The following is a 20,636-nucleotide window of genomic DNA, read 5'->3' as shown; positions in this document are numbered from 1 at the left end:
CACTTCCCTGGCAACGGTCATCGTTTCTATGGAAACGACACCACGTCTAACTTGGTTACACCACATCCTGTCTCAATATAAGACATTCCGCCAACAACCCCCAAAATGAAAGGTTCCGCTTGTAGAACAACCGGTATAATATGAAATGAAATAGAATGGAATAGATCATTATTGTTCATTTGGTTAGGACTGAAAATCCAACTTCTGCCTAATCGACTTTTTAGATGTCTTCTACTCTGCATTCCACTATACTGTTATCCCCGGAGATAAAGCCTAGGTATTAGGTTACCTGTTATCAAGTCTCAGGCAAGGTTATCACCTTCTCCGCAATGACCCCAGTTTATAGGAATCACTGACCAAATCTGGGTCACGCCACCAATTTGACAAGAATGTGTTAGCCTGCTGAGCTAAACCATAGGTCTCCGGTTTCAGGCAAGGTTTGGCTATCACGCACCTAACCGCCTCCATTATTCATTTGCATGAGCGATACAAGTAAGGAAGTAATCCAAAAACAGATTTCAGAGCCATGTCCTCTTGCACCATTATTGATGCATTCATAAACACTTTTTTAATAAAGAAAAAAACTCCAACGGTGACCCTCTCATTGTTATGAAGCTTTAGTTACACTGTCTCAGCTGGAAAAGATAAGAGCTAGGAAAGAACTCTCACTCAGACTCATCAAAGCGACATCCCACACACATGCTCATCACAAGGATCATCTATTCATAAAACTGACACATTTGTGGGAGATGATGTTGTAATCTTATGTGACAAGCAGATAATGGAATGCTCTATATAAATGACAGTTCGTCCAAATTGACCTACCTACTTCTGTTGTGACACAATGTCACTTTTGTAATAATTTATTTACCACATACACAAAAAATAATGGTCAGCATACTCCAGAGATAATTGTCCCACATCAAAGCTCATAATTATGGTTCTGCAGTCAACCCCTTCTGCAGGCATTTTATAAGGGCATGAAGAAGTGGATTGTATGAATGTGATATATATCTCACAATTGCCAATAAAACATGCCGCTAAGACACAGGGATCAATGTAAATTGTCTGTCATTATGTATTATTCATGGAGACTTGACCAGTCCGAGCTCTCTGGGGTACAGCGGTCTATAAATATCTTGTCTGACTCAGAATGAGGGAGTGATGTGGAGCAGAAGTAAAATGCTGCACTCATCTGTAAATCGAAAAACATAAGATCTAGCAGCCTTTAGGGAGTAACAGAATCCTGAATAAGACAAAAGAAAGAAACATTGTATTTTTTGTTGACTATAACATTAAGCAAACCCTTCAATATCAGTAGTGAGTTATATACTGTAGGTTACATTCTAACAGTGTAGGTTCCGTCCCTCTCTTCGCCCCAACCTGGGCTCGAACCAGGGACCCTTGCACACATCAACAACTGACACCCCACGAAGCATCGTTACCCATCGCGCCACAAAAGCCACGGGGGAAACCCTACTTCAAGTCTCAGAGCGAGTGACGTCACCGATTGAAACGCTATTAGCGCGCACCACCGCTAACTAACTAGCCATTTCACATCGGTTACAACAGCACAGGCATTTACAGACTGTGAACAATAAAGATTTTCTGTCAAAGAAAGGTGCTGGATTCTGGCCCCACAGAGTCAGTTTATTCCACATACAGTAATAGCTTACACACCTTCTGACAGTCACGTTGGACAGACTCACAAAGGATTCTCTATTATTACCAGGGCATGTATATTTGCAAAGACATACATGCATATTTTCCTTAAACTTTACTCCAAATGTCTTTCATTCAAGGCAGGATTGTCCAATCATGTATCCAATGATTTTGTGAAAGATTGCATCACATTCACAAGCTCAAAAAGCAAAACGTTTCACAATGTTCCTAAGAATCTCATGATTACTGATTTATATACTTCCTTTCGGATTCTTCACAACTGGGACACAGGAAAAACACATATCAGATATAACTAAAGTGTAAATGGTAAATTAAACCTTGTAAAGCTTTCTCTATCCAGATGTCCAGAATGGACAAAATCATACAGACAAAAACATGTGTACATTTAAAATAAATCAACATATGTAAGATGTTTGTAGTGGCGATAAGATTACAAAAGTACACCCTTGTTGTTGAATGTTAAGTGCAGGCGAATAGTAGTCACAATTGCATGCAGTGTGAACAAAGAGGAAATACCAGCTCTCTGATCAAGAGAGGGGAGCTCATTTTAACTCAGCTCAGTTTACAGTAAACCAGCTTACTCCTGCCAAAGGTGTCCCAAATAGCAGCCTATTCCCTATGGGCCCTGGTCAATTGTAGTGCACTTTAAAGGGAATATGGTGCCATTTGGGGTGCATCCCATGTCTCTATTGGGGTTGTTTCCTGCTGCAGACACCTGACAGATTAGCTGTTGAAGGGGTGGTTGCAACATCTTCCTGCAGGGCCATTATCTGATTAATGTCTGCTCCTGGCTTGTGGCACTGGGAGGTATGACACTGCCACTGTGGCTGCTGCAGCAGGACATGTGCTTCAGAGTATGAGTCAGTCCACCAGCTGTACAACTCTTGCCAACAGGGTGGAAAAAACATCAAGTAATCTCAGGCTTGGAAACTGTATTAGCAATGGTGTAGGTGTGTATATGATACACACCTACAATTAAAAACAGTCAGCGAGTGTCATAAGCGCACTAAAGGTTTGGGCCAATGAAGGCTTGGAGATAACAGACCATGAATTGGATCATTGGCATTACCAACAGTGGCGGTTCTAGACCATTTCAACTGGGAGGGCCAAGCTGGGGTCAGTTGCACTGTTAGAGGGGCCAGTTACATTAGACGTTACTGTTGTCATATCGTTTTCTTCACTGCATTGCAGGCATTAGCAGGCAAAAGACCATGTTCATAATCATCATCGTTGCCACTGTCTAATAATGGATGTAAAAAAAGAATGATAGCAAAAATTAGTTATGTAAAAATTATTTCATACTCCACATTTAGGGGGGTCACAAGAGGGTCCAAAGTTGTAAATTGTTGTCACAGGGGCACTGGCCCCCCCAGAACCGCTAGTGATTACCAATGCCAAATCCTGACATCTTCAAATTTGTGTTAATAATTTTGTTGCAAAGGGCTACTTTTTTCTAGGCATACACATCATCTCATAGTAAAAGCCACTGCTGACTGTAATGCCCAATGACACTGTATACACTGGTGTCATTTATTTGTGTCCTTCCCCATAGCAAATCCCTCAACAACCCCTGCGGTCTAATGCTAAAAGCCTATTATCCAATTTGCAGGTTCAGAGAAATGGGTCGGCCTTTATGATTGGTGCATTGTAATTTCCCCAATTACAGAACAGCACGTGTAATTTACACTTCTACTTCCCCCTATTTAGGACACGTGTGAAATAGCAGCCATTTCTTAACTAGAAATAGTGACAAAGGGAAAAATACACAAAAATGCAAGCATTGGTAAACGCATTTATCCGTTGTCTCTATTTCCTCCTCCCTCCCTCTTGGCTTCATCTTGGGGTTTGCTGGTGGGTTGGGGATGAGTGCGGAAAGACGACATGGCCCAATCCCAGAGCTCGTTTCAAAAGCAAATCGCTTCTTACATATCAGGAAGTAACAACACAAGACGGCTCCATCCCCTCGGTCTCCCCAGCTCCTAGCTGCGTCTCGCTAGCTGCTAACTCCACGCCACCCCAGGGTTCTCCGTGGGGTAGAATTTGGGGGCTCTGGCCAGCTGTGGAGCGCATCTTCGGGACTTCCTTGACCATCCACCGTTGTGGGTGTCAAAGGCGTCGAGGTGTATGTGCCCCGTGTTCTGCAGACTTCAATTGTTGTAGTACAAGGAATAAAGGCATTCAGGAAAGCACTACCACTTGTGTAGCCGAGGAGAAAGTGAACAAACCGGGAGAAAACGCATTTATTTCTGGTGAAATGACGAGTGCCACCATGGAGTTTCGGAAACATATCGAATCTGTATCAGGTTCGTCAGCGGGACGGGAAATCGATGAGGTGATAATTGTGGATCAACACCTGCAAGAGATGGGGACTCAAGTGACGATAACAGTGGCTATTCAGGCGGCAGACGACGAGGAACCAGAGGAGGAGGTGTCATCAAACAATCTCGATTTCCTCGGAGGCAGCTGTAGTGAAGACGAATTTGGAAGACATGATAAATCCAGGTAAATGCTCTGTCTTCTAATGGCATGTCTGACTGTTGTATCCTCCTTTTTAACGTTATCTGATTGTTTATTATTGAAATAAACCTCGTAGGCTAAAATACTGCAATACTTTATTTTGTCGTTTGGTGTGTTATTTTAGTGTGAACTTCAATTCCACAGTGAAGGGCTATGGTAATTGCCAGACAGCTTCTAACCACCTGTAGACGGGCATTGTAATCCCACTGACGTCAGACGGAGGCCGATTTGGATGGCACCTTTACACTCATTGCTCTAATTCCCTTGCGTCATCCCCTGCTATTTCAGCCTGGACTCGTGGGTAGACGTAACATAGTAAATGTAAATCCTGGACACTCCTATTAGTGTGACGTTTCGTATGTAGTCATTTGTGGATGTCATCATCCATTTTGTATGACATGTTAGGAATTTTAATTTGTACATGTTAGGAATTGCAATTCATACAATATATTCAGAATTTGCAAAATGTGACGTTATGAATTCCACGTTTTATATTTTCCGCTTTGTTGCGGTTAACGTTAGCTAGGTTAAAGTTAGGTTAAAGCAGTGGTTCCCAACTCCAGTTCTCTAGTAGTACCCCCCCCCTCCCCAACAGCACACATTTGTGTTGTAGCCTCTGACAAAAATGTGAGGGCCTGATTAATGACAAGTAGAATCAGGTCTGCTTGTCCTGGGGCTACAATGCAAATGAATACTGTTGGGGGTACTCGAGGACTGGCGTTGGGAAACACTGGGTTAAAGGGGAAGGGTTGACTATCATGCAAAGTAGCTAAAAAGTAGTAATCCGTGATTAAATTCTAACACGCAACCTTTGGATTGCTAGAGATTTGCCGACTAACTACCGTACTTTAGTTTTTTGCCTTAACTTTTCTGGGCTAGGTGGGATGTGACCGTCCCACACTATTCAACAGCCAGTGAAATGGCATGGCGTGAAATACAAAACAGCAAAAATATCATAATTTCAATTTCTCAAACATACGACTATTTTACACCATTTTAAAGATACACTTCTCCTTATTAATGTAACCACATTGTCCGATTTCAAAAAGGATTTACAGCGAAAGCAAAACATGAGATTATGTTAGAAGAGTACATAGACACAAATAACCACAGCCATTTTCCAAGCAAGGAGATGTCAATAAAACCCAAAACACAGCTAAATGAAGCACTAACCTTTGACGATCTTCATCAGATGACACTCCTAGGACATCATGTTACACAATACATACATGTATGTTTTGTTCGATAAAGTTCATATTTATATCCAAAAACAGCATTTTACATTGGCGCGTGATGTTCAGAAAATGTATTCCCACCAAAAACTTCCGGTGAATGAGCACATCAATTTACAAAAATACTCATAAACGTTGACAAAATACATAATTATTTTAAGAATTATAGATACAGTACTTCTTGATGCAATCGCTGTCAGATTTTAAAATAGCTTTTCGGCGAAAGCACATTTTTCAATATTCTGAGTACATAGCTCTCCATCAAAGCAAGCTATACAGACACCCGCCAAGTTCTGGGGTCACCTAAACTCAGAATTAGTATTATAAATATTCTCTTACCTTTGCTGATCTTCGTCAGAATGCACTCCCAGGACTGCTACTTCCACAAGAAATGTTGTTTTTGTTCGAAATAATCCATATTTATGTCCAAATACCTCTGTTTTGTTCGTGCGTTCAGGTCACTATCCAAAGGCATAATGCGCGAGCGTAATTCGAGACACGAAAAGTCAAAATGTTCCATTACCGTTCGTAGAAGCATGTCAAACGTTGTTTACAATCAATCTTATGGTATTTAACGTAAAAATGCGATAATATTCCAACCGGACAATAGCGTATTCATTCCAGAAGAAAAAGGAGGGGCTCGCACATCACCAAGTCCTTGGTCCCCAGGCAGTCCATTCATTGACTGAGTTCCTATTCTCTGCCCGGTTACAGGAGAATGATGGAAAACTTTCTGAAGGCTTTTGGCAGCCAATGGAAGCCTTAGGAAGTGCAACGTGACCCCACAGACACTAGTTTCGATAGGGATTCAAAAGAACTACAATTCTCAGATCCTCCACTTCCTGGTTGGATTTTTCTCAGGTTTTTGCCTGCCATATGAGTTCTGTTATACTCACAGACATCATTCAAACAGTTTTAGAAACGTCAGTGTTTTTTTTATCCAAATCTACTAATAATATGCATATTATAGTTTCTGGGCCAGAGTAGTAAACAGTTTAATTTGGGTATGTTTTTCATCTGGCTGTGAAAATACTGCCCCCTACATCTTGACAGGTTAACTAACCTTCTGTCTTAACCATACCAAACGAAACATATCCTACTAAATTGAGTGTTCGGAATTTACATTTACTTTGTGACGTCTAGTCTGAGACCAGGCTGGCTATTTTTGCCCTTGTAAATTCCTGTGACCCAGTGCTAATGTATAGGCTACGTGGTTGGTATGTTTAATTTAGGTAGTCTAAAATGAATGAATATTCTTAGCCAGGTCAGCCAATACATCATAGTCAGTCTTGCGGTGTTCCTCACTTTCAACAATGTTGCACTTGTTTGGGGGCATGGAACATTTCAGTTTTCACGTGATACTTTTGTAACCAGTGAACTACTCGTTGATGCTCTTGACCAGTTTATTGTGGCAGGGGAGAATCGCGGAGGATGACGCTGTCTACAATAATTGGTCCCTTTACAGTGGTGTTGTGTGCGGGGGAGGTGTTGCGCAGGGCTTCCCCTGACTTTAAAACAGTGGGTTGGATGCTGTGATCATTAGGTTGTTGTCTGTTCTGTCTGGGGTGTTCGACCAGTGTCTTGCCTAGCCTGTGGGATGGAATCGCTGTGTGAGGAGGATGACTCATCCACACAGTAATGTCATTCAGACCTTCACTCTTATCACAGCCAGCGATGCCGGCCTGGCATACCTGTGCACATTTTAAAGCCCTCTGTCAATAGCTTTGATTTGGTGTTGTAGGCAGTAAATGACTGCATTGTTTGATTTTAAAGTCTGGCTGATATGTTAAATAGCCCTGTCCCTGTGGGGGAGGCATGTAGTGTGGAGATCAGTGACTCTGCACTCTTCAGATGAGGTCTTAACGATGTCTGTTCATGTTGGCGGGACACCCTGTGGTGTTGCGGTTCTGGCAGAGAGAGCAGTGTGACGGTCACCGTGGTTAGGCAGCCTTTTAGTACTGTCACAGGAAGAATCTGAAAATGAAATCTGAGGAAAGAGTCAAGATGGCAGCTCTTTTCAGGATGTTTCTATGGGTAATGACAAAGGCTGTTTTGATCCGTTCTCCTGCCAAATCGGTTAAGCTCCTGCCTTGTCTTTGTGAACTGGCATGTTATCCGTTTTCTTTCTCAGTGGCGCTGGCACGAGTGGCGGTGAGCTGGAGGAGGAGAGCTGGCAGCCCCCAGACCCAGAGCTGACCCAGAAGCTGGTGGCCCAGATCGAGTACTACCTGTCGGATGAGAACCTGGAACACGATGCCTTCCTGCTCAAACACGTCCGACGCAACAAGCTGGGCTTCGTCAGTGTCAAACTGCTCACCTCCTTCAAGAAGGTAACGTTTGATCTCTTGCTGACAGTTTGGTTTCTTGATTTTGAAATTGGAATATCAATTGAATACCCTGGGGGCTCATATAACTGAATGCAACAGCTGTTCCTAGTGTCAATATGGCAAGCCGTTGGGGCTAGGAAGTGCTTTCTCACATGGGTTGGAGGCGGGAGCATCTGGTGTGAATGAGGCTCATACATACTCATTGATTTTGGCTGTTTGCTTTTTCAGTTTATACTTCCAAGTATAAGATCTGTTTTTCTCCTCTACTGGTTTAATTTCTAATGTTCACAGCTGCATGAATACTGTAAATGTTCATTTAGTTTCTAAGAGGAGTTAACAATAAAGGCACTATTTGTTGTATTTACGTTTTTTTTAAATTTTATTTTAGGAACTGTTACACAATACTTCTGTAGTAGCCAGTAACTTGATTTGCCTTTTGATAGCTGTTGATTACATAGAAATAGAATCTCATTCTAGAGCTGTGGCTGCTTATGTTATCATACTGCTTGCTATCAGAACAAAGGCTTTTTAGTTTTCAGGATGTATGATAAAACCAAGGAAGTTCTATCATACAGGATGCTGTCTGTAAAAGTACTGACTTTCGCTTCCGATTATCTCTAACAAAGTAATTTTCTTCCCAGGTGAAGCACTTGACAAGAGACTGGAGAACAACTGCATATGCTCTGCGCCACTCGACAATACTTGAGCTAAATGATGAGGGGCGCAAAGTGCGTCGCAGATCAACAGTGCCCGTGTTTTCCAGCGAGTCTCTGCCAAGCCGTATGCTGCTACTCAGCGAGCTGCAGAGCTGGCCAGAGCTGGGTGTTGCGATGGCGGGTGGGGATGGCGAGGGACGTGAGGGTGGCGCTACCCAACAGGAACAACTGATGAAGCTGTTGCTGAAAGCGTTTGGAACATATGGAGCCATTGCCTCTGTGAGGGTGCTGAAGCCTGGCAAGGACCTGCCAGCCGACCTGAAGAAGCTGAGTGGCCGCTACACACAGCTGGGCACTGAGGAGTGTGCCATCGTGGAGTATGAGGAAGTGGAGGCTGCAGTCAAAGCCAACGAGGCTGTGGGCAGCGAGGAGGGGACAGGGTCTCTGGGGTTGAAGGTGGTCCTGATCGGCACCAAGCCTCCCAAGAAGAAGGTCCCCAAAGATCAGCGTCAGTGCGACGAGGGAGTAGGAGGAATGAGGAAGAGCCACTCCCTCAACAGCCGGGTACGGGAGCTTCAGTATCACGAAGACTCTGCCTGTAGCTCCTCAGAGACTGAGAGCAACCCCACCTCCCCCAGACTGGCCCGCAAATCCTGCTCTGTCAATAAGCTAAGTCCCACTGGAGGGGGTGCTGCCTTCCAGAACAATCACCTGAGCCCAGCTGTGTCCCCACGTACCAGCCCCTGGTCGAGCCCCCGGGCCAGCCCATGCTCCCAACGCAAGTCTCCCCACTCCCATAAGTCTCCTTTGGCCAGTGAGGGCAGACTGAGCCCTGAGGCTGGGCGACGTTGGGCGGACTACTCCTCAGACAGCAGCCTGACGCCGTCCGGTAGTCCCTGGGTCCAGAGGCGCAGGCAGGTGGCCTCCCAGGAGAGCAGCCCAGTAGGGAGCCCCATGCTGGGTCGAAAGATCCAGGGGGCAGACGGGCTTCCGCCAGGCGTAATGCGGCTACCGCGTGGGCCTGATGGAACACGTGGTTTTCACTGTGGTGTGTCCATTGGTATTGCTGAGATGGGAGAGAAGACCGCTTCTACCCAAACCTGACACTCAGACCCCCCCCCCATGCCCCCAGTTCTAAAGCAGTACACTGAGTACAGCGACGAGATTTGACCCAGTCCTTTGGCCACTACATTGACATTCTTCATCCCCCGCCCCACATTTGAATGATCGTAGATTTGTTCTGTTATAGTTTGGCGGTTTGCCGGTCTTTGTTGTACTTTTTTACAGTATTTTGTTTAAAAACATGGTGATGCCTAATTTATGAATATTTAAGATACATTTTGAGTTTATGAAATTCAAAGTTGAGTACTGTATTTCAGACACCAGAGTAATGGTATTTGTCACCTCCATTGCCATCTGAGGAGTTGAGCATGGGGTGGGTGGAGATGTACTCCGGTAGTCCTATTTTACTTTTTATTGGAAAGTTTCCACTGTCCTCAGTCTTAAAGTATGTAAAATCTCATAACATTATGTATGGATGGTGTGAACAGTGGTATGGGCACATGGCGTGGATATCGCCATATGCCTTTTGCTATATTTGTCTATTGTGAGTATCAATGTTATTTGCTCCTTAAACTGTGGCCATACTTTCCCTGCCAGAAGGTTGAACAGTTATCACATGGACTACTTTTTTATTTTGCCTTTTTAATTGAATTATGTTTCCTGGATGCCTAACTTGCTTCCAAAGTAGGGGTTACACTCCTAGCTCTGCAAAAAATGAGAAATACTGGATGGGGGAGCCCTTCCTTGGCTGGAATCTGTTTCAGTGTATAGCCTCTGCCGAGTCCCCAACAACTGGATGTTCTGGTTTCCAGGGGAAATGGAAAGAGCCGGTGACATGACTTCCGCTTTTGGATGTTAACAAAATGCCACGCCATCTTAACTCCTCCACATTTACTGGATTGGTTGAGCAGTGTAGAAGAGAACCTCCCCTGACACTTTTTTTTATTTGTATTTTTTTATTTAATTTTTTTCTTGTCAAGACCAGTATGTAGGGGATCTGGTTTCAGGCATTGCTTTTACGTCTGCTACGTTGGGTTAATCAGTGTGTAGCATGCTGGTAGTGGGGTATATGAGGGATGCAATGTTCAGGTTTGAGTGTGCAAAATGTAGATGCTCTTGAACGCTTGCCTTGACATCTGAGCTGGGGTAATGTGCAGTGCATTTTCTTTATTGTACAAAATAAATCACTAAAATTGCATTTGGCTTATGGCAACATTAATTTCCTTTCAATTAGGAACACAGGTCGAATTGGATTGATGCCCCTTACTAACGCAAGGTCAAGTGTTTATTAGCTTGCAAGATTTAAATTGATACCCTATAATACTTTAATCACATGCAAAAGACTGACAAAGGTGGCTTATTGGCAACATTTCACAATGATCCACCATTATCACATGAGATTGACTGCACAGATGAGAAGCGCATGAGCTGGAAGAAAGCGTGGATGTTAGTATCAATACCAGCGTTCTCTGCAAAATTGGGTAACAAATGTACAGATTGCAGTCAGATTTGATAACATAAGCTATTATTCAGGTCTGTTACATAGCTGGATCTAATTGGTATTGCTTTCAAATGTTCCTTAGCAACCATAAAGGTCTGAAGCAAATCCAGTATCTCGCTGAGATGCTATGAAATCAGATGTGTGATCCAGATAAATCAGGTTACAGATACTACATGTATCAACTTATTACTGTATGACTATTGCAAGTCAGAACAAGTGAAAAAGATTTAACTGAGTTACAGTTCATATAAGAAAATCAGTTGAAATACATTCATTAGCCCCTAATGTATGTATTTCACATGCTTGGGAATACAGATATGCATCTGTTGGTCAACGAACTTAACATTTAATGAGGGGCATGGATCAGAAAACCAGTCAGTATCTGGTGTGACCACCTTTTCCTCATGCAGCGAAACTCATCTCCTTCACTCACAGTTGATCAGGCTGATTGTGGCCTGTGGAATATTGTCCCAATCCTCTTCAATGGCTGTGTGAAATTGCTGTTGTACACGTCAATCCAGAGCATCCCAAACATGCTCAATGGGTGACATGTCTCAATATGCATGCTATGGAAGAATTGGGACATTTTCAGCTTCCAGGAATTGTGTACCTCACAGACAGTTTACCTAAACCCTTCAATAGATTCATCCAGGTTAATTCTGAAATCCATCTATATAACACAAGACACTGCAATAACCTTCACCCTCCCCACTGCCGCACCTCACATAGTTAATTCTCTATCATATACAGAGGTACCATACTCTGGAATTCTTTTCTTCACATTGCCAAAACCTCATCTGGTCAGCCTGATAAACCAAACTACCCAATAATCCCTCTATGTAGCCAAACTCACATAATCATGCTTTTTCTTGTTTACCGAGTATATTATGTACAATTATAATTCATATACTTGGCTTAACTGATTGAACAAACTTGATTTTGTACTTATTTGTGGTGTGGTTCACATATAAGCTCTTTTGGACTTCTAACCTCACCTGCACACCATTTTTACCGGTTTTTATCAGTACTGTTTTCTCTTTTCTTTGGTGCGAATAAATAAAACCTACAGATCCTTGTGACATGGGGCGGTGCATTATGCTGAAACATGAGTTGATGGCGGCAGATGAATGGTACGACAATGGGCCTCAGGATCTCTTTATGGGATCTTTGTGCATTCAAATTGCCATTGGTAAAATGCAATTGTGTTGTCTGGCCATTCCGTAACTCCACCACCACGAGGCACTCTGTTCACAACGTTGACATCAGTGGTTGAGGCCTATTGGATGTACTTCCAAATTCTATAAAATGACATTGGAGATGGCTTATGGTAGAGAAATGAACATTCAATTATCTGGCGACAGCTCTCGTGGACATTCCTGCATTGAGCATGTCAATTGCATGCTCCTTCAAAAGAGACATCTGGCATTGTGTTGTGTGACAAAACTTCACATTTTAGAGGGGCCTTTTATTGTCCCCAGCACAAGGCACACCGTGTAATGATCATACTGTTTAAGTAGCTTCTTGATATGCCACACCTGTCAGGTGGAGAAATGCTCACTAACAAGGATGTGCACAAAATTTGAGCAAAATAAGCTTTTTGTGCCTATGGAACATTTCTGGGATCTTTTATATCAGCTCATGAAACATGGGACCAACACTTTACATGTTCCGTTTAGATTTTTGTTCAGTATGCTGTACAACATCCTAGGAACCAGTAGCCTACTGCTGTTGCTGGGAGATCCAGTGAAATGATTCCAAACTAATTGTTTATTGCATAAGACAGGAATGAATGAACAATCTTTTGTCATCACTCACGATTAGCAATTCTAAACTAATCATAGGGGATTTCACTACAATGGAAGTTGTGTTCTGATTCATCTAGCATTGTTAACTCTCAATGGATTTGAACATGCAAATGGATGTCCTATTACTTAAGAGAACTCACATATGTTCATAGGAGTAATGATATTCACAATATGTTTCCATAAATGTCAATTAACCCAGTAAGACTTGTTTAATTAATCACCCTGTTTAGCACAGCATCCATGATTCGTATCATCGATTGGACAGTCTTGTTTTTATCAGAAATGACTAGGTGATATGGTGGTTCTATTTCCGTTGTATTTTGAGATGCTACTCGTTGAGATAAACATCAGCCTCAACTGAGAACAAGTGTTTGGTTAAAAATATATAACCCAATATGAAACAATTTCTTACAGGTTGTATTCATGCTCAGTGAGATAATGAGGATGACTGGCATTTATTATTCTAACTGGGTAGCCTTGCCAGCCAAAATGTAGAGGTGGCGGTCAGTCGATTCAGCTCAAACATTAATGGGCCAAACACATATTCTGTTGGAGGTGGTACATTCTGTTGGAGGTGGTGATGTGGGAGTGAAGCATAATACAGACATTTACTGCAGAACAGCCAATGAGAAGCGCTAACACATGCTAGCAATGCAGAAGGTATTGTATGTAATATGGTGTATGTATTCACATAACCATTAGTCAGTGAGATGTTGAATTACGGGAGTGAGCTTCTCTTTCTGTATCCAACGGCACTGCAACGTTACAATGAGGCAGGGCATTTTACTGTGTGAAAAAGCACAGAGGTGAATTCTAAGTCAATCATCTTGGAAATAACAGACCAGATGATTTTGTTTATTCAAGTATGCTTATAAAACTAGACAATACTGACACAATAAGAAAATAAGGCACAAAGCTCAATAACATTTCACAAGTTTAATATTTACAATTTTCTTAAACATCGTCATTACAGTGTTCCAAAAAAAAAAAATCCAGAACATGAACACATTTTCACCAGAAATATAGGTTACCAGTTTGTGCAGCACACATACTTACGCTCTGGGAGGCTACATATCGTAACCATTCGGCCTGGGCAATTAGCAATGAACAATAATATCATGAAAGCTATATGAAGAACAAAACCTGTTGTACAAGTTCTTTGAAAACGAGTACTAAAACCATTCTGAACCAGTTAGTGACCTAGTTTAAGCCTGCACAGCTTTACGAGAACAGATTTTTGTGTTTTGGGTATGCAGAGCTGTAGTGCAATGCCACATAATGCTGAAATCTGACATATGCACATCACAGAAGGTTGGTGGCGCCTTAATTGGGGAGGACGGGCTCATGGTAATGTGCGGGGCGGAATAGTATGAAATATATCAAACACGTGGTTTCCATGTCTTTTATACCATTCGCTCCGTTCCAGTCATTATTATGAGCCGTCCTCCCCTCAACAACCTCCTGTGGTGCACATCCACAATGCAATAAATATAAATACACAATATAAGCCCCAGCCATAATAACCACCATGTCATTTCCCCAAATCTGTATCCCAACCACATTTTCAACCAAGCAATCTGACATTCATGTTGCAATGTTACACTCCAAAGAAAATAACCATTCAAGTATTTTTTTTCTGGTTGGTTTGCAGAGAGAACACTGAAAGGTTGATCTGCTATCTACCGATGCACATAACCGTCCATCACACTTAGCAGGCGCCACATGCTTTTACAAAACCTGCAGGGAAGAAACACTTTGCTTTTCTTCCAAGCACTTTTTGTTTCTGTTATCGGTATTATAATAACTACATTTTGTGTTCCGTAGCCATGGTTACTGGTCTCCTATGCATGACCATGCAGTAAGTAAGGAGCAGCATAGGTGGCCATAGTTACAATATAATTCCAAGTACTGCTCAACTGTGCCTACCTCCCATTCTCCAGTCAGTCCGTATCAGCCTGACCAACTCTAATCACCATTAACCAAACAACTCCAAAACGATGCTCAGTGCAGCTTGTATTACAGTATATCAGTGAAGGATGCTTGGGCTTGATGATCTAGAGGCGGACCTGACAAGGCTGACCGTGAAGCTGCACTGGTGGCAGATGGAACAAGAAGTCAGTCTTTGCAGACAGTGGGAGTTTGGGTAGGCAGACGGTGTGATAATGGGATGGCATCTCCATGGAGTGGATCTTTACAGTCAGACGGTCTAAACTGAAATGGAGAGGGTATCAACCGTACAACCATCATGCCTGTGGAGTGGGCATCAATCACAGGTCTCAGATGTAGAGGGAGCCATCGGCTGGCCCCACATAGCCCGCCCCAATCAGCAGCACATCAATCAGGGTCCAGATGCCCAGGCCACCGAAGCTGAACAGCTTACCCAGACCCTCTCTCCACTGGCCTAGATAGAACCGGTCAGCCCCAAATCCACCTAGTGTAATGCTGCAGATAGAAACAACAATAACAACTGGGATTCTACTGGTAACAGTGAAGAGCAGAGAAGACAAAGACACCTAAGCGGGAAGGCGCACCATATTGAATGTCGGCCGTAAGCCTGCTTGGTGTTGACAAAGGGTGGCAAGTCAATGTGTACAATCGTCTGGAAATGAAAAGAAAATGACGGCTGATGTTCTGTTGTCAGAGGCGGTAGGACGGACACTCGCTGTTTTCAACCTTCATCATCACGGCTTGTTTTGTCCTTAAGAGATGAGTGACTGTTGTGCTACCAAGTCACTCATTTACTTGACAAATGAGAGGATTTTCATGAATATTTCTCTCAAGGATAAAGATCTATAACACAGGTGGGGTGGTCTTAACTCACCGATTTCCAACTGGGTTTCCCCTGGGTTTCTCTGCTAGTCATTAAGAAAAAAAATGTGTCTTGGGGGGTGTGGTTCAATGTGGGTGTGTCATGTTAGCTATATCGTACCCTGGCCGCTATTGTTGTTTGTCCCTCTACAGTCATCGTAGCTAAAATATCCCAAACAGCCAATGTACTTTCAACAAGGGATTGCTTGACGAATGGCTTAACAGCGTAACACAGCATTACAACAATAACGTGATTGGTCAAGAATTCCAAGCTCAGTGCATTATGCATTTCCTCCTTTCTAGAGTATCTTTGATGACAGTTGTGTTTGTGATGCTAACATTAGTTCACGAACGTTTGAGTTGGAAAAAAAACATTTTATAATGATCAAGTCTTGTTCTTTCAACACAACACTGTCGATTACTGGTAGTTCTGCTGACTGTAAAGAAATGGGCAGGGCTGTAGGTTGATTCTGCTGCTACGATTGGGTAGCGTGCACTGCAGCACACGTGCACCTATACTCTGGATGATTTGAGTACTGCGAGCCTTGCCAGACAGCAGTCCTGTGTAGGCAGAATTTAAATCTAAACCCAAGGAAAATGCTGTTGTTCTCGATTCCGTAAATCTCAGTTTTGTAAAATACTGACTTAAAATGTTGTCCTATTTACACTTTGTAGTCAGTTTTGGCACCAAAATAAATGCTTCTGACTAATATCGATGCCACACAGGCCGTTTTCAACCAGATAAGCCATTTTTTGGTTTCAGCCTTCCCTTAACAGTGTGCTTGTGCAGGAGTCTTACCTGAGTGCCAGTGCTGTAGACCACTTGTACCCGCCTGTCCAGTTGCAGTACAAACGTTTCTGAAATACTCTTTTACCTGAGAACAAAAGACAGTTTTAATGAATGCACTGCACAGTATACACACCCCCCCATACACATTTGGACAGTATACACTCCCCTCCATACACATTTGGACAGAATACACACCCCCCCCATACACATTTGGACAGTATACACTCCCCTCCATGCACATTTGGACAGAATACACTCCCCTCCATACACATTTGGACAGTATACACACCCCTCCATACACATTTGGACAGTATACAGTGAGGGAAAAAAGTATTTGATCCCCTGCTGATGTGGTACATTTGCCCACTGACAAAGAAATGATCAGTCTATAATTTTAATGGTAGGTTTATTTGAACAATGAGACAGAATAACAACAAACAAAAACAAAAAAAAATCCAGAAAAACCCATGTCAAAAATGTTATAAATTGATTTGCATTTTAATGAGGGAAATAAGTATTTGACCCCTCTGCAAAACATGACTTAGTACTTGGTGGCAACTCCCTTGTTGGCAATCACAGAGGTCAGACGTTTCTTGTAGTTGGCCACCAGGTTTGCACACATCTCAGGAGGGATTTTGTCCCGCTCCTCTTTGCAGATCTTCTCCAAGTCATTAAGGTTTCGAGGCTGACGTTTGGAAACTCGAACCTTCAACTCCCTCCACAGATTTTCTATGGGATTAAGGTCTGGAGACTGGCTAGGCCACTCCAGGACCTTAATGTGCTTCTTCTTGAGCCACTCCTTTGTTGCCTTGGCCGTGTGATTTGGGTCATTGTCATGCTGGAATACCCATCCACGACCCATTTTCAATGCCCTGGCTGAGGGAAGGAGGTTCTCACCCAAGATTTGCCGGTACATGGCCCTGTCCATCGTCCCTTTGATGCGGTGAAGTTGTCCTGTCCCCTTAGCAGAAAAACACCCCCAAAGCATAATGTTTCCACCTCCGTGTTTGACGGTGGGGATGGTGTTCTTGGGGTCATAGGCAGCATTCCTCCTCCTCCAAACACGGCGAGTTGAGTTGATGCCAAAGAGGTCCATTTTGGTCTCATCTGACCACAACACTTTCACCCACTTGTCCTCTGAATCATTCAGATGTTCATTGGCAAACTTCAGATGGGCATGTATATGTGCTTTCTTGAGCAGGGGGAACTTGCGGGCGCTGCAGGATTTCAGTCCTTCACGGCGTAGTGTGTTACAAATTGTTTTCTTGGTGACTATGGTCCCAGCTGCCTTGAGATCATTGACAAGATCCTCCTGTGAAGTTCTGGGCTGATTCCTCACCGTTCTCATGATCATTGCAACTCCACGAGGTGAGATCTTGCATGGAGCCCCAGGCCGAGGGAGATTGACAGTTCTTTTGTGTTTCTTCCATTTGCGAATAATCACACCAACTGTTGTCACCTTCTCACCAAGCTGCTTGGCGATGGTCTTGTAGCCCATTCCAGCCTTATGTAGGTCTACAATCTTGTCCCTGACATCCTTGGAGAGCTCTTTGGTCTTGGCCATGGTGGAGAGTTTGGAATCTGATTGATTGATTGCTTCTGTGGACAGGTGTCTTTTATACAGGTAACAATCTGAGATTAGGAGCACTCCCTTTAAGAGTGTGCTCCTAATCTCAGCTCGTTACCTGTATAAAAGACACCTGGGAGCCAGAAATCCTTCTGATTGAGAGGGGGTCAAATACTTATTTCCCCCATTAAAATGCAAATCAATTTATAACATTTTTGACATGCATTTTTCTGGATTTTTTTGTTGTTATTCTGTCTCTCACTGTTCAAATAAACCTACCATTAAAATTATAGACTGATCATTTCTATGTCAGTGGGCAAACGCACAAAATCAGCAGCGGATCAAATACTTTTTTCCCTCACTATACACTCCCCTCCATACACATTTGGACAGTGAAGCATTTGGCACTATACTCCAGCATATTAGATTTGGGATAGAATGTTTTATTTGAGGGTATTTTCATACATATCGGTCTTAAAGCGCTTCCTCTAACTAGTCCCCTCATTTGAAGAAGTCATAAGTATTTGGACAAATTAACTTAGTGTAATCAAAAGTTTAGTATTTGGTCCCATATTCCTAGCACGCCAAAACTACATCAAGCTTGTGACTCTACAAACTTGTTGGATGCATTTGCGGTTTGTTTTGCCCAATAGGAACTGAATGGTGAATAATGTCTTGTGCCATTTTGGAGTCACTTTTATTGTAAGTAAGAATAGAAGATGTTTCTGAACACTTCTACATTCATGTGGATGCTAACATGATTATAGATAATCATGACTCAATCATGAATGAGAAGGTTAGAGGCACAAAGAGCATACCCCCCCCAAAAATACTATTCTCCCGTTATTGGTAATGGTGAGAGGTTAGCATGTTTTGTTGTAGCCTTGAATGGCATCTCACTCATTATTCATTCATGATTTTTCTTAATAATGGCATTATCAGGATTAATTGTGTTCAGAAGTATCTTATCAGAAGTATCACTTAGAAAATGTTCGTTCACCATTCAGTTACTTTTCAACAAAATATAACCCAGAACACAACCAAAATAAACTGCAAATGCATCCAAGGGGTTTGTAAAGTCACAAGCTTGATGTAGTCATCGCATGCAAGGAATATGGGACCAAATAGTTCATTTTTGTCAAAATACTTATGACTTCTTCACATGGGTGGGACTACATACATAATGTGATTTCATTTCTAAATGGTAATACATATGTATGAAAATACCCTCAAATAACAGGTGACATACTTCTGGACTGTTGCCTCATGAAACACTTGATCTCAAATCCAAAATGCTGGAGTAAAGAGCATTTTTTATTTATATCACTGTCCAAATACATACGGAGGGGCGTGTATGTATTTGAATAATAATGAACCAGACACACTGTACAGTAAGTGTATACCTAAGCAGTGTACGTGGTCCAGTACTTGGCAGGTGGCGTTGTAGCGTTTGCGAGGGCAGGCAACGGTCATACAGCTGGTTGAGTTGGAGCATCTGTACTGAGACAGGTCCAGCTGCCAGCAGAACTGGCACGTGATGGCCAGGGAGAAGTTGGTCTGCTGCTTCCCCGACTCCACCTGCAAGCAGAGAAAAATAAACTGCATACTGAAGCATCAACAGCACAATGACAAAGTGCTACAGTTACGTACTTTCTTTGTAAATGGAGTTCCTTGTCAAGAACAATCGGTGTCCAACTGGCGAACTGAACTCACTGTGCAGTGGACTCCTCTCTTGGCCTTGCAAGAGAAAGACGCTAGTTTACCATAGCTACAGTTGTGGTGATAGCTGCAGTTGATGCAGTCAGCAGGCAGTCTGTTGCATTGACCCCCACTGGGGCATTTAGAAGCATAGCTGTCTGAATCAGTTGGAGATGCTGCAAAATAATTCACAAGATTATAGGTTGTCCCATGGACCTCATTCAGTAACAGCACACCAAAGAGACACTGTCAGTGTCAACATGATAAAAACATCCCATGGATCGAGGCTGGGGAGGAGATTTTACCAGATGGAGCAGGAACCACCGGGCTGGTGATGACTGGCTGAGCATCTCGGCTGTAAGGGGGCTCCTGGCCCACGTGTGGGGAGCTCAGGTACCCTGGAAGACAGAGGGGGTTGGCATATAAGGGGAAAGGGTGCATCGTGTGGCTAGCAGTTATAGCTAGCAAGATAATAAAACACAGTTTGCTGGAGCAATTGTACATTAATTAGCTAGCTTGCCAGATAAATTACAGTAGGATCAGTAAATTGTCTGTCAGGCGTCTGTATAGACCTGCGGACTACCATTGTGTGGATATTAGCCATACGTTCTTATTAGCTAGCTAGCTAATGTAATGCCTTACGCCAGCTAACCACTTTGCTAGCTAACTAGCATCGAAAAAATAATAATCACAGATGAAGCCTAGCCCTGGGATATACATAGCCTTACCATTTACACATTGCAAACATGGATCCAAAAATAACAATATTATGATTCCATGGGCTTTCAGGCAGCGTCTTCTCTCAAATGGCCAAATCTGACTGACTGTAGCCATTGTACTAACGTAAATCAATTTCAATACCATTGACCCACCCACAAATGTGGGCGATTTAAAGGGGACGCATGAATTTACTTCTTGACGTCAAGATTATTCAAGAGCAGAGAACTCAACAGGGTCAAATGTGTTTTTTTTCTCAGAAGAATACTGATA

General features: G+C 42.8%; 2 protein-coding genes across 2 annotated transcripts; one reads left to right on the top strand and one right to left on the bottom strand.

The window, feature by feature from the left end:
• Positions 1-3,414: 3,414 nt before the first annotated feature.
• Positions 3,415-10,675, top strand: LOC115203268 (la-related protein 6). The gene is made up of 3 exons (XM_029767812.1): positions 3,415-4,185; positions 7,564-7,762; positions 8,401-10,675. Exons 1-3 carry the CDS (start codon positions 3,455-3,457, stop codon positions 9,517-9,519), a joined length of 2,049 nt encoding a protein of 682 aa, XP_029623672.1. The 5' UTR covers positions 3,415-3,454; the 3' UTR covers positions 9,520-10,675.
• Positions 10,676-13,704: 3,029 nt separating this feature from the next.
• On the bottom strand, positions 13,705-20,504 carry LOC115203267 (TM2 domain-containing protein 3). The gene is made up of 6 exons (XM_029767811.1): positions 20,375-20,504; positions 19,952-20,044; positions 19,662-19,822; positions 19,352-19,526; positions 16,391-16,466; positions 13,705-15,225 (listed from the first exon to the last, which is right to left on the bottom strand). The coding sequence occupies exons 1-6, from the start codon at positions 20,478-20,480 to the stop codon at positions 15,060-15,062; spliced, it is 777 nt and encodes a 258-aa protein (XP_029623671.1). The 5' UTR covers positions 20,481-20,504; the 3' UTR covers positions 13,705-15,059.
• Between the last annotated feature and the right edge of the window lie 132 nt (positions 20,505-20,636).

This window comes from Salmo trutta, chromosome 12, assembly GCF_901001165.1.
Source record: "Salmo trutta chromosome 12, fSalTru1.1, whole genome shotgun sequence".
NCBI lineage: Eukaryota > Metazoa > Chordata > Actinopteri > Salmoniformes > Salmonidae > Salmo > Salmo trutta.
Note: the sequence above shows the minus strand (reverse complement) of the source record. Positions and strands in the feature narration are given on the sequence as shown.

What these genes read in the sequence shown, in the direction of transcription:
- LOC115203268 (XM_029767812.1), top strand. Translation starts at nt 3,455, where the DNA reads ATGCAAGCATTGGTAAACGCATTTATCCGTTGTCTCTATTTCCTCCTC. An exon ending in GGAAGACATGATAAATCCAG is followed by an intron (nt 4,186 to 7,563) that starts GTAAATGCTCTG and finishes TTTCTTTCTCAG; the next exon opens with TGGCGCTGGCACGAGTGGCG. An exon ending in TGCTCACCTCCTTCAAGAAG is followed by an intron (nt 7,763 to 8,400) that starts GTAACGTTTGAT and finishes TTTTCTTCCCAG; the next exon opens with GTGAAGCACTTGACAAGAGA.
- LOC115203267 (XM_029767811.1), bottom strand. Translation starts at nt 20,480, where the DNA reads ATGGCTACAGTCAGTCAGATTTGGCCATTTGAGAGAAGACGCTGCCTG. An exon ending in ATGTTTGCAATGTGTAAATG is followed by an intron (nt 20,045 to 20,374) that starts GTAAGGCTATGT and finishes TCTGTCTTCCAG; the next exon opens with GGTACCTGAGCTCCCCACAC. An exon ending in AGAGAGGAGTCCACTGCACA is followed by an intron (nt 19,527 to 19,661) that starts GTGAGTTCAGTT and finishes CTCTGCTTGCAG; the next exon opens with GTGGAGTCGGGGAAGCAGCA.